Source organism: Rhagoletis pomonella, unplaced genomic scaffold (genome assembly GCF_013731165.1).
Source record: "Rhagoletis pomonella isolate Grant_MI unplaced genomic scaffold, Rhpom_1.0 Rhpom_scaffold_00009, whole genome shotgun sequence".
NCBI classification, from domain to species: domain Eukaryota; kingdom Metazoa; phylum Arthropoda; class Insecta; order Diptera; family Tephritidae; genus Rhagoletis; species Rhagoletis pomonella.
Window position 1 is genome coordinate 37,240,585 of NW_023458563.1, and position 17,537 is coordinate 37,258,121.

The following is a 17,537-nucleotide window of genomic DNA, read 5'->3' on the forward strand; positions in this document are numbered from 1 at the left end:
GTCGATCCTATTAAGCTGGGATTTCAGGGTACTATTTAAATATAGATAAGGAAAATTTGAAAGTTAGGGGGGTGGGGGGCTCGAGCACCCCCTGCCCCTACCTGGCTACGCCCATGGTTATATCAGTGGCAATATTTGTGTGGGCTTTTTATATCTTGATATAAGCATTTGTAAGATAGCTTCGAAAACGTATTTTTGCCGGATTTAATCGCTTAAAAAATTTAGAAAATAGGCTATTTTACATCTAAATACATAATTACAGATATTTTAACAGGAAACAGCTCAATTTTTGCTTTTCTATTAAAATAGTAATGATGTTACAGCCACGAAGTTTTCGTACAAATGAAAATGTAGCTGTCAAACTACCAAATTGCCGGCGATAGATGGCAAGATATAAGCTCTGATATATATTGCTCTTGAAGAGCAATGAGCGGTCTCCATTGGCTATTTGTATTCTAACATATGTATCAAGATATAAACTTTATCCTGCGGAGACGGGCAGTAACAGGCTGCATGCTCGCAGCTGAATTTCTTCGGCATTTCATAAAAGACAAATTCTGAATGTAGTTTTTATAGCCGAGCGCACTTGTGCACAAGGGTGTATTAATTTTGTTCACATAACGGTTGTTTGTAACAGCCAAAACGAATCGAGATAGATATCGACAAATGTATACATAAATGATCAGAATGAAAAGAGAAATTGATTAAGCCATGTCTGTCTGTCCGTCCGTGTACACAATAACTCGAGCAAAAATTGAGATATCTCAACGAAATTCGGTAGGTAGGTTTATATTTATCCAAGGTAGGTTAGTATTGAAAATGGGAGAAATCGGACTGTAACCACGCCCACTTCCCATATAACGGTAATTTTCAGAAATACGAAAACTGCGATATTTTAGTAACTACTGGAGATTATTCACTCAAAATTGATATTTACGATAAGTTTTAGACGAAAAATAAGAATATTATAAATTTTCGGAAAATGGGCGTAGCCACGCCCACTTATGGTGACATGTGTATATCTTGGTAACCGCTACACCAATTTCTTCCAAACTTGGCACAATTGTTGTTGGCCTTCCCACAACATACCAAATGGCCGAAAATTTTTAAAATCGGACAATAACCACGCCCACATCCCATATAACGGTAATTTAGAGAAATACAAAATCTTCGATAAATCAGTAAATATTAAAGCTAATTTATTAAAAATTGATGCTTGCAACAATTCTTAACCAGGACATACGTTTGTGATAAAATTTTGGAAAATGGGCGTGGCACCGCCCACTTATGATCACATATATGTATTTCGGTAACCGTTCTACCAATTTGTACCAAACTCGGTATGGTTATTGTGCTTGCCACATAAAAGCAAAACATGGAAAATTATTGAAATCGGACTAAAATTGAGGCCGCGTTTCATATAACGGTAAATTTCAGAACTGCTTGAAACTTCAAAATTTCGAAGTCTAAGGACTCTAATTTACTCAAAATTGATACGCCCCAGCTTACCATATAGCGGTAGCTTTCACTAAGGTGAAAAACATATATTTAATACGTGCGCTGGGTATTTAATGTTCGGCTCCGCCCGAACATAGACTTTATTACTTGTATTTATTAGGATTCTAATTACGCCCTTTTACAATAATGAATATGAATATCAACTTTTTGTTTGCTTTATTTGCTTTACAATTACTTTATCATCAATAGGATGGAGAACAATTCCCGATTGTATTGCTAACAGATTTGAAAATCAAATTCCACCAACCGGATTTGACATATGGGCATAGGAGAAGCTTTGTTTTAATCTCATTTCGAAAAATGATAATTTTCAAAGAAAAATGGTCAAAATGAAAAAACACCTTTATTATTTTGGGCTTTATTCAACTTTTTATCAAACTACATGAAAATTATGCTTATTTTTTGCATTCACCTGAATACGTACAGTGGCTTTAACACAAGGAAAGGACTACATTGAACCAACAAAAGCTTACCATTAATTTTAACTATTCTGCCATATAACATTTTTAATATTGGATACTTCATCCTTAATTCCAATGTATGGAAAAAACCCCTATAGAACTGTCTCTACACCTTTTCTACTAGTACTTCAGAAAGCGTCAATTATATTTCAGAAATCATCAAATGTACCTTAGATTAGTCAAACGTACGTCAGAAACTGTTAATTGGACTTCAGATTAGTCAATTGTTCTTCAGAAATCGAAAAATGTACTTCACAATCCGATAATTGGATTTCAGATTAGTCATTTGAACTTCCAAAACCAAAAATGTACTTCAGATTAGTAAAATGTACTTCAGAATTCGTTAATTGGATTTCACATTCGTAAATTGTACTTCAGAACCCGAAAAATGTTCTTCAGATTAATTAATTGAACTTCAGACACTGTAAAATGTACTTCAGAAAGAGTGATATGTACTTCAGAAACCACTTTTGTAGATGTACTTTAGGTGTTAAAGTATCGCCCTACAATCTATTAACATTACAGTTCACATCTTCTAATGTAGGGACTTTGCCCCGAATCCTTCTCTTTTGAGAATATTGATATAACCAGTAATTATGTATGTCTCTGAGGGTGATATATCACTCGAACAAACTTTATGTAAAAGACGTTTGCACGACAAAAGGAGTACCATGTAAATAAATATGTATGTACACACAGCATTTCGCTTCATGCCAATCTAATAAAAATCGCAATTATCCTGGACCCCCTTATCAAAAAATAAACACAATTTGGTAAGTAGAACTACATACCAGAGCTGTAAAATGATTGAATCAGCAGGATCTGCATTGACTCGACATTATTTTCAAAATTTTGATTGTTTGTTTGTATCAAAAACAACCTCATTCCTGAGTGGCCTAAATTATTTTGAAACAAAAACAAACGTAATGTGTTATTGAATGGTAGAGTTCCATTCAGTATAGAATGTGAATGTAACCGAAGCATTCGTAATCATCGTGATTGCAAATTTTGGTTAAAACAAACACTTTCTCGCTACTTACTTAACAAAACACCCAATTCCAAATATTTTTCATTAAGTTTAGGTCCAGTGCAGTGCTGCCATTTGCTAATTTTCGAGCGAAGTGAAAACACACTAAAAGTGAAGTGTTTCGGAGTGACTTGGGGGGGAAAAGTGAAGTGATTACACTGGATCACAAATTTTAGTTTGGTTTTTGTTCTCCACTATCCAATTTCTATGTATGGTAGACTTGATCGGTGATTCCGAAAATCGAGTTAATTTTTTTTTCTATGGATACGTTTTCGAGATATTTGCAATTTACCGTTATTCAGTGTGGTTCCACTTAATCACGTTTATCTTACGAACAGAACAAGCTTTAGCACAAATGCAAAAATTTGGCACGGAACCTGTTATTTTTTTAATTTTTCTTCTGTTAAAGAGTGATTTTTTTCATTAAAAAAAAACTGGAATGATTAATTAATTTGTCAGAAACTACCAGTCCTATCGGAGAGTGATATATATGTATACATTTATGGAGAATTTTATTAACTTTGACGTATCTCCGTTTAAGATTGTTAAATTGGTTCGTAAGATATACATGATAAGTCCTATCGGAAATTGATTTATATGCGGTTTATGGAGAATTTTATTAACTGTCATCTGCCGTATTTTTTATTAAGATTGTTAAATTGGTTCGTAAGATATACGTGATTAAAAGGAACCAATTTTTGCTTTAAGCTGAATAATGGTAAATTAAAAATACCTCGAAAACTTATCCATAGAAAAAAATTAACTCGATTTTCGGAATCACCGAGAAATTCTACATAGAAATTGGATAGTGGCATCCATAGAACATTTTTGCTGTAAACCAGTGTTATTGAAGTGACGACTTTCAAGCACAATTATGGGTTTTTCGATTAGGTTATTTATCAGCTGATTGGTTAATCGGCTATTTTTTTCACAATAAAAGTAATCTTTTACCTTTATCAATTCATAATTTATTGTGTTCCTGTGCAAATTTAGTTCTGGAGTAATATACTTTTATTACAATAAGAACTGAAAAGAAAAAAATTATTTATTGATTTAAAGATTCGTTAAATAAGGATATGAAGTTCCCTAACTTGATGTTATTTAAACTTTTAAACTAAAAGCTAGCTTAAATTAAAGTAATTGGCACGTAGTCATAGTCGAAATAAAGTCCACTGAAAAGTTAGTTGCAGTTATTTTTACAGGCATCCCATTGGTGGAGGGCTTCGGGTGTACGAATTTGTTGTAACATCAGGAGTTGAATACTTGCTCTAGCTGCCAGTCTCTTAAAATGTCCTCCAATCACGTCGTAAGCAGATTTCCCATGCGAACTTGCAACAAAGTTCAATTCTGCCATTTCCTTGAAGGGATTTTCATGGTTTCACACCTTTAGTAAGGTTAATACGATTTGTTCATATTGTTTTTGTCTCATACACACCTGTGGATATGGTTCCACTTACGAATACGCTTTATTTATTCTAATTTAATCTGGTACAATATTTTCTATTTATCAAAAACAAGTTATAAAAGTCACATAAATAAATGTAAGGATACCAATAAAACACGCGATCGCCTCCGATGATTCCAACAGCCAGAAAAAGAAAGAAGGCAAAAAGGAGCAACGCTAAACGAATAAAACAGAGTTGCATTTTTGTCTTGCTGGATTTGGGGTTGCCACAAAACTCCCTCCAGACTTCTAAAGAGCGTAGCGTGACGTGGAAGTCTGACTGTTCGTCCCAGCCTTGTCTTTAAATTTGTCGAAGTAGGTTGTTTCTCTTCAGAATCAGTCGTCTGATGTTTAGTTCCTGATGCGGGCACTAGTTGCACTGGATGTTGCGCTTCTTCCGGAGAGTGGCTAACAAAAGCAGGTTTAATGCGATGTATAGAAACCGTGACGGATTTGTTTTTGATCTTGAGCACGTAGGTTTTAGGAGCTCGACTTTCAACTTCGTAAGGGCCGTTGTATGCTGGAGTTAATGCAGGCTTCACTGTGTCGTTGCGCACAAAAACATGTGTAGCAGTTGCCAACCCTGGTAACATAAACGGCCTACGGTTGTCGTGATGAGATGTACTCGAGGGCTGGAGCTCATGCATGTGGTTCAACAATTTCTGAACAAACTCATATTGTGATGTGCTCTTACGTGTCTCACACATGTCACCTGGTAGTCTGATGGATGTGCCATAGACGAGTTCAGCAGGCGTCGCTTTGATGTCTGGCTTGTAAACAGATCGTAGACCCAACAAGATCAATGGAAGCTGATATGAGCAGTTGGTAGAATTGCTGCACATGATTGAGGCCTTAAGTGTTCGATGGAACCTCTCAATTATGCCGTTCGCCTGAGGGTGGCACGCTGTCGTCCGTAAATGTTGAATGCCAAGTACTCGAGAGAGTTCTTGGAAAAGCGTTGACTCAAACTGTCGACCTTGATCAGTAGTGATCCGCAGCGGTAAACCGAAATTCTTAATCCAACCATTTAACAGTGCCAGGGCCACCGTATCAGCGCTGACGTCTTCCAGAGGGATTGCTTCTGGCCATCTAGAAAAGCGGTCGATTATGGTTAAGCAATACTTGTAACCATTGGATAGAGGCAAAGGCCCGATAAGGTCGATGTTTATATGGCCGAATCGATGTGATGGCAAGCAGTACTTTTCGAGTGGTGAAACTACGTGCCTACCCACCTTTGCGCGTTGGTATGCTATGCAATGCGACACGAATTTACTTACGTCTGCTTCCATGCATTTCCAAACAAAATGTTGTTTAATGAGTCGTGATGTTGCTCCCTTACCGGGAGCCCTGGCACTTATGAAATTTCGCTAAAACTCTCTCTCGTTGCTCCGGTGGCACATATGGGCGTGCTGCGCTTCGAGAGACATCACACATTATAGAAGTTTCCGTCGATGGTAATTTGATTAATTTAAAACGTAAAGAGGTTTTGCCCGTATTTAGCATTTGTTGAAGCTCTTCATAGTTTAGGTGTTGTTTAGCCATCTCTTTGTGGTCAATAACGTCATCAAATGATATATTAAGCGCGTGTATGCGTGATAGCACATCTGCAGTGATGTTCGTCGCTCCTGAAATGTGTACAATGTTTGTTGAAAACTGTCCGATAAAGTCGAGATGACGTATTTGTCGCGGAGGTGCGTTGTCCTTCTTCAGAGTGAATGCAAAAGTGAGCGGCTTATGATCAGTGGCTATAGTAAACTCTCTTCCTTCTAACAGATACCTAAAATGTTTAATGGCACTGTAGATTGCGAGCAGTTCCCGATCGTATGTGCTGTACTTGCATTGTGAGTTCGAAAACTTCTTGGAGAAAAATGCAAGCGGCTGAGGCTCACCTTCTATGATTTGATGTACCACTGCTCCCATGGCACTGTCACTTGCATCTGTACAGAGAATGATGTTTGCTGAGGGAGCTGGGTGAGCTAATAGTGAAGCGTTGGATAAGTCGTTTTTACACTGTTGAAAATGATACATAGAGCTTTCGCTCCAAACGATGAGAGATTTATCTTTCTTTTTATTACCACCAACAAGTGCGTAGAGGTGTTGCTGATGCTCGATAGCATGTGGTATAAACCTGCGATAAAAGTTTAACATGGCCAAGAACCGCTTTAACTCAAATGCAAATTTTGGCAAAGGGAATTTGATAATTGCTTCAACTTTTGCCGCAGTTGGGCGAATACCTTTAGGTGTGACCAAATGATCCAAAAATTCAATTTGGGTTGCACCGAAAACACACTTCGCTGAATCAATAGTGAGACGATGTTGTCGCAATCTTTCGAAAACAAGTCGTAAATGTTTAGTATGCTCTTCTTCTGATGCTGATGCGACACACACATCGTCGATGTAACAAAAAACGAAGTCAAACCCGCGCAGAGCCTCGTGCATATACCTTTGAAAGGTCTGGGCAGCATTTCGAAGACCAAAGGGCATGCGTAGAAATTCGTAGAGCCAGAAGGGTGTAGTGACTTCTGTTTTGGGCACGTCTTCTTCAGCAACCGGGATTTGGAAGTACCCACGGTATAGGTCGATTTTTGAAAAAAATCGATTTACCGTGTAAGTAGCAGGTGAAATCCTGAATGTGTGGCAGCGGGTAACGGTCGGGTAGTGTCTGCGCATTGAGTGCCCTGTAATCGCCACAGGGTCGCCAAGAATTATCAGCTTTTCGCACGACGTGGAGAGGCGAGGCGTAAGAGCTCTTTAACGGTCGACAAACGCCAAGCTTCATGAGATATTGGAACTCCTCCTTAACTGCTTGGTATTTGTCTGGTGTTAACCTTCGTGGTCTGGAAAATACAGGTTGGCCTTCTGTTTCGATAAAATTCGAATTGTGAATATCTACCAGGATGTTGAATTTGCTTAAAAAATCAGCTCCTATAATGTTGTGCTTGGTTTCGGCCGCGATAAACGTCCATTCGAATGACCTTCGGAGTCCTAAGTCAATATTTAGGCGTATAGTACCAAATGTCTTGATTTGGGTATTGTTGGCAGCGAACAATTGAGGTGTTGATTGCGCTATGGGCGAACGCGTAGTAGTATGTGCATTAACGACCGATATGTCAGCACCAGTATCGATTAAAAATCTCTGGTTTGATTTGCGATCGAAGATAAAAAGTCTGTGAGTTGTACTACTGGGATTAATGCAGCCTTGTTGGTGCGATGATGCGGCCGACGGCATTAGTTTTTTGTTGATTTATAGTTGCATGGTGAATTACATTTCTGCGCTTGGTCGCCGAATCGCTTGTGGTACCAACAGATAACTTGCTGGGAGTTGGACGATGTGCGCATGGCGCCTTTGTTACGACTGTGAGAACGAGATCTGCGATTGCTATCCAGCTTAGTGCTCGTATCGATGCGTGAAAGAGCCCGTTCAATGCGTTCAATTCGGCTTTCGATCGACGAATTGCTACCACAAGGCGTTGTCGTGTTATGCACGGTCTGGTCTTGGGGGTTGCGGGCAGTGACTGCATCCACTGAGTTCGCGCGTACTACGTCAATTATCTTGTCAGCTATTGACGCTAGTTGTTCCAGCGTCATTTCTGGATTACCCTTGTCTATGCCGGTGATGACTGCCCGTGCTGATACAGGTAACTTTTGCAGCTTAAAATCTTTCATGAGTTGCTTGTCGGATGTAACTCCAGTTCGCTGAAGTTGAGTTAACATATGACTTGGCTTTTTGTCGCCCAGTTGAATACCGGAAGTCAACTGCTCCAGGCGGGCAATCGACGAAACGAAAAATTTGCTCAAAATTGTCGTGCGTAACGCTTCGTACTTACACTTAGCAGGTGGGTTCCGTACGACATTAAATGCTTGCTCGTGAAGACGTTCATCCATATACATGACTGCTATGTTGAATTTTGTGTTGTCGCGTTGGTCTTGGTTCATCTTTCCAAAGTTATTGATCCCGAAGAATGCTTCAAGTCGAGTGAACCATGATTCGATTCTCTGCAGGGAGAACCCGCTTAGCTGCGGTACTTCCACTCGTGCTGCGAAACTGTTTACGTCGGTGCTTTCCGTACCATGACCGAATGGCGTGACAGGAGCAGGTGCCGGTGGCGCGGCTGGATTATTGACAATAGCATTGTCAAGGTCTTCACCGTCCGTTGGCATGGTGAAGTATTGATTGTTGATGTACTCGGCTATGTGATGAAAAACGTGGTGGCTAATGATGTACAGCAATGGTGAATAATGGCGGAGTGCTTAATCAAATCTTTGTAATTGCTGTGCACGATGGAACGCGTGTGAATATGTTGCGCTGTGATAGTGCGCAATCAGGTGTATGGACTAGAGATGTGAAATAGTTGTGAGTAGATGAAGGCAATTTCAGTCTTCACAAATAGTTTAAGGAAGAAACTAGCGTGGCGCTCTCGTCTTTGGCCCAACGCAGTGAGAACCTTCAATGTGCGATTGACAGGACATAAACTAATGTGTCGGATGCGGTAGGAACAGAGGGCAGACCAAGCTGTGCACAGAATCGAACGTTGGGTAGCGATGAATAGCTGATGCAGATGGATATAATGCTGGCGCCAGTAAGACTTATGTAGCAATGCTCAGTTTTCGGGGTCACCAATATGTGGATATGGTTCCACTTACGAATACGCTTTATTTATTCTAATTTAATATCGTACAATATTTTCTATTTATCAAAAACAAGTTATAAAAGTCACATAAATAAATGTAAGGATACCAAGGAAACACGCGATCGTCTCCGATGATTCCAGAAGCCAGAAAAAGAAAGAAAGCAAAAAGGAGCAACACTAAACGAATAAAACAGAGTTGCATTTTTGTCTTGCTGGATTTGGTGTTGCCACACACCTTTCCTCTTTCAAAAATATACAATTTCATAAAATTTCCATGTCTATTTATCATATTGCTCTAGCGTTAGACGATATAGAGTCTGGTACGCATGCCGTCGAATTTGTTTTTTGGCGTCACCCGAAATTGACTTGCATGCGTTTGCATTTGATTTCATTGAGCGAAACGTCAAATCAAAATGTCACGCAGAACAAAAATTGGAAATTGAGTTAGCTTCATACGCACGCCGTTCAATTTCGGTTGATCTCATACAAGTTGCATGTGCATGAGACTTTTTGACAATAAATTGGGGGCGTGCGTGAATATTAGGTTAGCCTGTAAGTAGCCCATTACGCCCATTTGGATACTTAAAGTTGACATTATAGACAATGTTTTTATGTAAAAATAAAAATTTAAAAAAATGCTATAATAAAAAAAATTAATCAAAAAGAAAAATGTTTACTTTAATTTTTTTTTTTTTATACATTGCACATTAATGTAATAAATGCACTATTAAAGCCCATAATAACACGGAAGAAATACATTTTGTTTCATTAAGCTGCGTTAAAAGGTCACCAAAATACAGCACTTTAAAGAAAGGTATGTATGACGTTTTCTTAAAATTTAAGTCCCGTGTAAATAGGCAACCCTACGTCATATCGGTAAAATATGCTGCACGTATATTCACGTCACCTAGACCTTCAATCTCTTCAACTTTCATCCAAATTCATAGAGGTCGCGCACAGAGGTGGCCGCGGTGACATGAAATGCTTCTGATGTGTCCTCTTTTTACATCTCAATATTCAAGAACAAGGTGCGGGAATATGCTACAAATGTTAAAAAAATGCCCTTAATACTTGTTTTATTGCCTGAACTGCTATAGACTAAGAAACCGCGGTTCGCACCGCCATACCATCTTTTTGATCACGGAGGTGAAACAACGTTCGTCCTTGCACAAATTGTGACAACTATTAATAAATCCGTCAAAATTAAACTTTTCATTGGAGAAAACCACTATTTACTAGTCGTCCTTCCAGGTACGTGAGTTGTACAAAATTCCAGTCGTTTTCCTTAACGTTGTGCTGTAAAATTTATACACATCTATATATATATACACATATATATCTATACATATACATATATGTATATAAACGCGAAGGGATGTTTTGTCCAGGATAAAAGATCTGTACCGTTCTCACGACTTTCAAAAATTGAAGCGCTTGGTCAGTAGATGTGCAAACTGGTTCTAGTTTTTCGAAGAGAGTTGCAACCTGTTGAAAAATTTAATTCAAATTATTTAATAACCAATGCCATCAAATCCGCACCGTTCGTTCGATTTTCCAAAATGAGGCGTCAAACTAAAGGCCTTGGAATATAGATGTGCAATTAGTTGCCACCTTTTAAAAAGTTATATTCAAATTATTTAAAAAAATAAATAAATTATTACAAACTGGGTATCAATCGAAATGGATTTGAAAAGCTTTGTTTCTTAGCTGAACTATATGAGGGTTGAAAAGGGTTTCCACCTGCTTGAAATGTCGAATTTAGTTTACTTATACCCAAGTTGTACGACATATCAAAATATGGATGTCAAACGAGGGAGTGTTAAGAAATCTTTAGTTTGAACGCTAAGAATATTTTTGAGGTGTTGGGAGAGGGTTGCCATGAGTTCAAAAATTAAATTCAAATTATTTTATAAGTTAAATGAATTAATAATATATGGGTATCAATCAAAATTTGTTTGAGAAAGATTTATTTACGGACTATATTTAGCGGGGTTGACGCATGTTAAAAAAAAAAAAAACAAATTGAACTCAATTCATCAGTTAATTAAAATATGTATCGCCATGTAAGACGAAGTAGATACTTTTGAAGAGGGTTACCAACTGTTCAAAAATTCGAATTTAATTAAATTATACACAAGTTATTTGAAGTATGCAAATACGGGTGTTCAAATGAAAGAGTCTTAATAAATCCTCATTTTGAACATCTGAAATGTTTGTGGCAACCCTGGTATTTAAAAAGTGACATTAAAATTATTAATTGGAATATTAAGATATGGGCGAAAGAGTGTTTAAGAAATATTTGGTTTGAATATTTAGAATATTTTTGAGGAATTTCAAGAGGGTTGCAACGTGTTTAAAAATTTAAATTAAAATTATTTAACAAGTAATTAATTATTAAATGATAAGTATCAATCAAAATGGGTTTGAAATGCTTAATTTCTAAACTATAATTAGCACACACACATGTTTAAAAAAATCAAGTTCAACTTAATTCATCAGTTAATTGAAATATGTATCACAAAAAAAATTCAGACGAAAGAGATTTAGAACGATTTCAGTCTGAAAATACTTTTTGATCATTAGATTTGCACCGAGCTTTCGAATTTTAAAAATGTGTAATCAAATTAAAGACCTTAGCCTGTAGATGTATGATAAAGTATAATTTTTTTAAATTTAGAACTTTTTACCGTACCGGTGATTCACTAAGAAACGGCTGCACGGATTTAGATGAAACTAGCAAATGTCCGCTTGCTTCGCGGCGCCTAATAATATCTTTTGCGTTGGCCAATTCAAAAATAGCGTTTAAAAGCAAAAGCGGTCTGTAAAGCAAACATTTTTAGTTTAAATTGAAACAACTAAAAAACGGAATCCTCCTCACACATATGACAAGAATAGTAGCGCTGTGATTCCATATAGAATAGTAATCCCTTTCGATGTAATGCGTTTTACCTATGGTCTTATGTCCACCTGTGAGATCTTTGCCAAGCGTGCGTAATATTCTTCTATGATCCTGCAACTTCAGCATTGGTCCGGTGTACCATGTAAGCCAATAAAAGTTCTTATACGGAAAATCAAGAGCACAGATGAACGTTTCCAATTATAGGAGGGCCAAGAATCCTCGCTGCCCCACAGGATGAAAAATTTTCGCGTACATTGGCTAAATGGGTCATGTGATCTCATGAATATCGTTCAAATGAAGCCATTGATATACCTATCGCGTTCCTTCTTGGACAGATGTGGTCGAATCTTTCCTTGTCAATTCGCCACTTTTACAATTCGTCTTAATATTTATGAATTGGTTTTTTTGAGTCTTACTGCTGTAATATATGCAAGATCACGCTTACATAGTGTTACGGTCTTTATATGCATACTTAAACGCATCCTTGATTTAGCCATCCCACGCAACCTAGCGGCTCCGTTTTTGGTAAACGTATTTTCCATTATGCTGAAACTATACCTTTGGAATTTGAAAAAAAAACCGTACATAAATACGACTTTTGTAAGTAACACGACTCCCACGCCACCTAGCGCGTCTATTTTTGGTAAACGTGTTTGCCATCATGCTGGTAGCTTACATTTTGAATTTAAAATAAATCGGTTCATAAATACGACTTTTACAAATAACTCTACCCCAGCGCCACCTACCGAGTTTTGTGGTAGCGTATAATAGGACCATATATACAAGGTATAACCTCTGACTGAAATCTATGCAGTAGTTTTTGAGGTAACTCCGAACAACGAAAACGGCTATTATTTTATATATATAGAAGATATGGGACTCAGATGTTTTATAACTCTGACTAGCATTTGGAGTATTTTCTAGGGTTTTGAAATTAAATTCTGGGCATTTAACGCCATCCGGGTTCACTAGTTTTTGATATTTTCTGCGCACAAGTGCGTAGAGTAATTTATAGTCCACCTTCTGGTATCATCAACGTCAACGTTTTTTCTTTAATTTTGGCCCACTATTTCGACAATTAGATGCTGACCTAGTAAGGGACTTTTTGTTATTTCCGTCTAGCTTTTGTGTTCTGTTAAGTTTGATAAAAAGTGGACTAAAGTAATCAAGGTGTTTTAATTTCCCCAATTTTCTTCGGAATTGACCGTTCTTTAAAACGAAATTAAACTATGATATAAGCTCCTATCTTGAGGAAAAAACGTTGATAGATATTCAAGTGAATCGGAGTGTACGTATGAGTTCTGTCCGTTAAGCAGTGTTGAACCAAACATGGAAGATTTGTATATTATAACGAACAACCCCCTTACCGAATAATAACCCTGTAAATTTCTCATGCGCATAGATATATGTAGATAAATTTAAGTAGATGTAGAAAGCGGGAAAGAAGATAATAAGCAAATTTTGTTTCTGTTAAAAATAAAATAGAACTCATACGGTGGCATATGATCGTTATTTCGGTTTGAAACGGTGTCAACGTTATACAAGCATAACTTTATAAGCATAGTATCTACCTTTTAAGAAATACAAAAAAAACATAAAAACGCACAAGAAATTAAAGAGAAGTTTTCTTCTTCCAAAATTTCTTAAATCAGTTTGCAGCTCTCAAAAACAATTCGCGTTTATCTTCAAGAAACTTTACAGCAAAGGCAAAGTATTTTTTCAAGCGACAGAAAGAATGAAAAATACTTCTTGTAATTTTTCTTGAGAGCTGGAATCTAAACTCTAGGTATATTAGCATTTAAAAATATAAAATGAATACAAGGAAGTTGGTGGTTGGTGAAATATTTTGCATTAAAAATCCGTTTCGCTTACGTTAATTTCTTTTGCGCAATCATCTCGCTTCTCGCTTCTCAATTTTCTATTCTTTTGCTGTTTTTGCACGAATTTAACCATCAGAGGGCATATTTGAAGTCAGCGAATCTGCACGGTAAGTTTTGTGCTTTTAGCGACAAATTTGAAATTGCTTGGATGCTATTTTGAAAATGTTTCAAAAAAGTAGGAAGAAATAATTGTTTAACCAAACAACTTTTTCGTTCATATCATAGACAAATCGACGGTTTCGCGCCGACTTTTGCGAAAAAGCCCGCTATCCGACAGGAGGATGACGGTAAACGTCTTCTCTTCGAGTGCAGGGTCAATGCGGATCCTTTACCAACCATTACCTGGTACCACAATGGCAACCCGGTTAAAGAAACACCAAGACATAAAGTGAGTAACAATTAGCCTTTCATAATAGACAGTGTGTAGTCAAAATATCAAATTTTACCATTGAAATCAATTTAGTTAAAAAAAAAACCAAAAAAAACAATGTCTTCAATTCGACTTTTCACATTACTATGTTTTAGTTCGATATAAGTAGGGCAACCAAAAATTCGCTTTAATAAAAGCGTTTATAGCGCCAATAATTGCACTAAAAAATAATTTTGCACTAATAAAAGTATAATTTAGAAAAAACTGTGACATTCTTAATAAAAAAATATTGTTAATTTAAACCAGCAATGAAAATAGTTATTGATAAATTCATTTTACGTATGTGCATATGAAATATAAAAAAAATGCATCAGTTCAACCCCACCAGGTAATGTTCAAAAATTATTGTGGCAGTACACAATGAAGAGGTCAGCTATTCCGGTAGAATAATGTTTCTTAACCCAAAAAGCTGGGATGATAGCAATGAAAACGATATTCACTAACAAATATGGCTCATTTAGAATAATTTCTGAAAATAAATGCTACATGTCAAACTATACCATTGAAAAAGCAAATTTTTGGTTGCCCTGGTTTTAAGGTAAAAGAATAGAGGGAGAAAAAGTTTTAGATTTTCGTTATCGTTTAAAATTTTAAATAAGTACTTTAAACTTTTGCAATCAAAAGATATAAACAATCTGTAATTATTTTACTTAATTTCTTTCTGCAATTTTCTATTTCATATGTTTTAGATGTCTGTTCAAAAAGATGGCCACTCTTATTTTGCATCCTTAGAAATAAAGAATGTTACTGTTGAAGACGCAGGAAAATATAAAGTAAATGCCAAAAATGAGCTGGGCGAAAGCAACGCCACTATAAGCCTTAATTTTGACAGTAAGTCATTGAAACATACACACATATGTATGTATTACTTATTATAATTGACATATTATAAACATTTTATAAGAACGTCGGATACGTATTCCTATTATTTAAGTATGTACGTAGTATTAATATTTTACTTTTATAACTTTTCTAGTTTTAAAACATCTTTGATACGCGCCTCAACAGTCCAATCTAATACTAACGCGCACAAACAAAATTACCTGTCAAACATTTTTCATGCACAATTTGTATGAGCTCCTCCAAAATTAAGCGGCGTGCTTTACCGTCAAGCCGGGCGTTTGTTTGTATTAGGCTTGGCTGTAAATCTATAGGTATCATACCAAGCACAGTGATTTTTAACACTCAACTCTTATTTTACCAAGATAAATATGTATTACTCTTCTAAAAAATATGCAACATCGACTAAAACTTTCACCTACATGGAAATGATAGAATAGAAAATTTGCTAAGAAAGACATGAAAGAAAAACAGATTTACTTGCGCATTTATTTATTTATGAGGCCATAAGAACCAAATTAGCCTATCTACAAAAACAATTAACATGATGAGACCAACTTATTGCTACCTATTACTGTGGTGTTGCATACCTTACAAGCTACTTTTTTTAGAATTGTAGTAAGACTTCTCTAGTCCTCATGGCCTCATATATACATACATATATGTATTTGTTTACTGCCTCATTTACTTTACATCTACACACTTACATTTTAACTCACTATACATTCGTTTAGAGCGTGAATAACAATAGCTGTATATTTGATTTTATTATGACAAAATATATATTTTAGAGCTTACACTTTTGCTACGTGTTTGGCCGAGTTTCTCCTCCAATTTGGGGCGTGAGTCCTGAAAGTATAAACACAAATGGAGGGACCTACAATTTTACACTGCCTTCGAACGGCATATGGTTCCAAGAACGATAGAATACAAGATTGCGCATTCCCGCAGAATGACATTTGTGGCAACGGGTAAACAAAGAATATGGCGAAGAACAATGAGTTGACAGTTGTGAATTTGCAGTGAGAAAACGTGTTTTCTTCTCGATTCACCAATTTCTCAAGCCATCTTTGAATATTGCAAATTAAGCTCTACGTTAACAAAAAATATACAACCACTCTTGAAATGTGTTTAAAAGAATAGGTCTTATTAATTAACTATTTAGAATTTTTGTGTTTGTATTGCAGGTGCCGAAAAAGTGATAATATCTTGTCGCAGCGCATGTTTTCCTGCAGAAAGTGGTCGATGCTTGCTTACCTCCGATTTTAATTTGTAATTTGTGGTATTTCAACGTTTTCAACTTAACATGTCGTTTTTAATATTACGCTGGTGTCTAAATTGTATGGCTTCTCCTGCCGGCAGAACTCTACCCACTTTCTGGCCAAGGCGTCGTCGCGGGGAAACAAAAAAAAAACTTAATTTGGGGGCTTTACCCCTACAGCTGCTGCAATTCAACACACGACACGACATTACTTCGATTTTTCACTTGAAAGTACACAATACGTTTGCAATACGTTTGCAGTTGTTTCTAAACAAAAAGTTTGTTTACGTATTGCCATAAATGTCATAGTCGGCAAAACCAAAGTAGCGGTTTCGGGAATGCGCCACCTTCAGTTCATTTCACCATGATATGGTTCTATGAGAAGCTTTTTCCAGGCAGAAATACACTCGAAAGTTCACCATTCTCTGCCGTTTGGCGACTGTGGCACAGAGGAGTACTTCCCTAGTAAAACCGGTCAACATTTTTGTGTGTTTCTATTCAGTAAAAAATTAAACATAAAACTTAATCATAATTAGGGATTTATAGAATCAAAATGACATGATTATTCGCCTTTTTCCAAAACCCGTTACATCCGAGCAAAAACTTTTCTGTTTTTGGTAAGCGGTTACTTTTTGTATCGATGGAGTAGCGCATTACAATACGCCTCAAGACAAAATTTTTCTGGTTTACCCACTGCACTACTTGTAAACGTCATCGAAAATACTGTATATTGGTAAATATTCAATTCAATTACGCGCATATTAAAATGACCGCGTTCGTACTGAAAAAGCATCCGTGAAGTGAATAATCAAAACAAAAACTAAAAAAGAAAATGTTATTTGCATATTGCTGCAGTGGAATCCGAACCCGACTATCTCCGGATATCAACAACTTGTGGCAAGCATCTTTGCGCACTCAGCTACACCCAGGCATATAAATTTGCTTTCAAATGTTGAATATCCATCAACACCACAGCACGGATAAACATGTAAGTTGGTGTCCTCTCTGTTGGAGGGACACTAAATAAAACGAAATACGTTGAGGCTAGGGCTATGCCCGCCTTATTGGAGGCTTGATTAAGACTTAAAAACTAAATTTCCATTTGTTCAGTTTTTATAACAAAATTTTGATTACTATTGCAAAACG

The 17,537-nt window shown here is 36.6% G+C and overlaps 1 protein-coding gene across 1 annotated transcript in view; it reads left to right on the plus strand.

The window, feature by feature from the left end:
* Positions 1-17,537, plus strand: part of LOC118745768 (twitchin) — a 286,196-nt gene that overhangs the window by 28,690 nt on the left and 239,969 nt on the right. Inside the window, 3 exon segments of the mRNA XM_036479424.1 lie at positions 13,937-13,967; positions 14,086-14,248; positions 14,980-15,121. Of these exon segments, the coding sequence (XP_036335317.1) occupies positions 13,937-13,967; positions 14,086-14,248; positions 14,980-15,121 (336 nt within the window).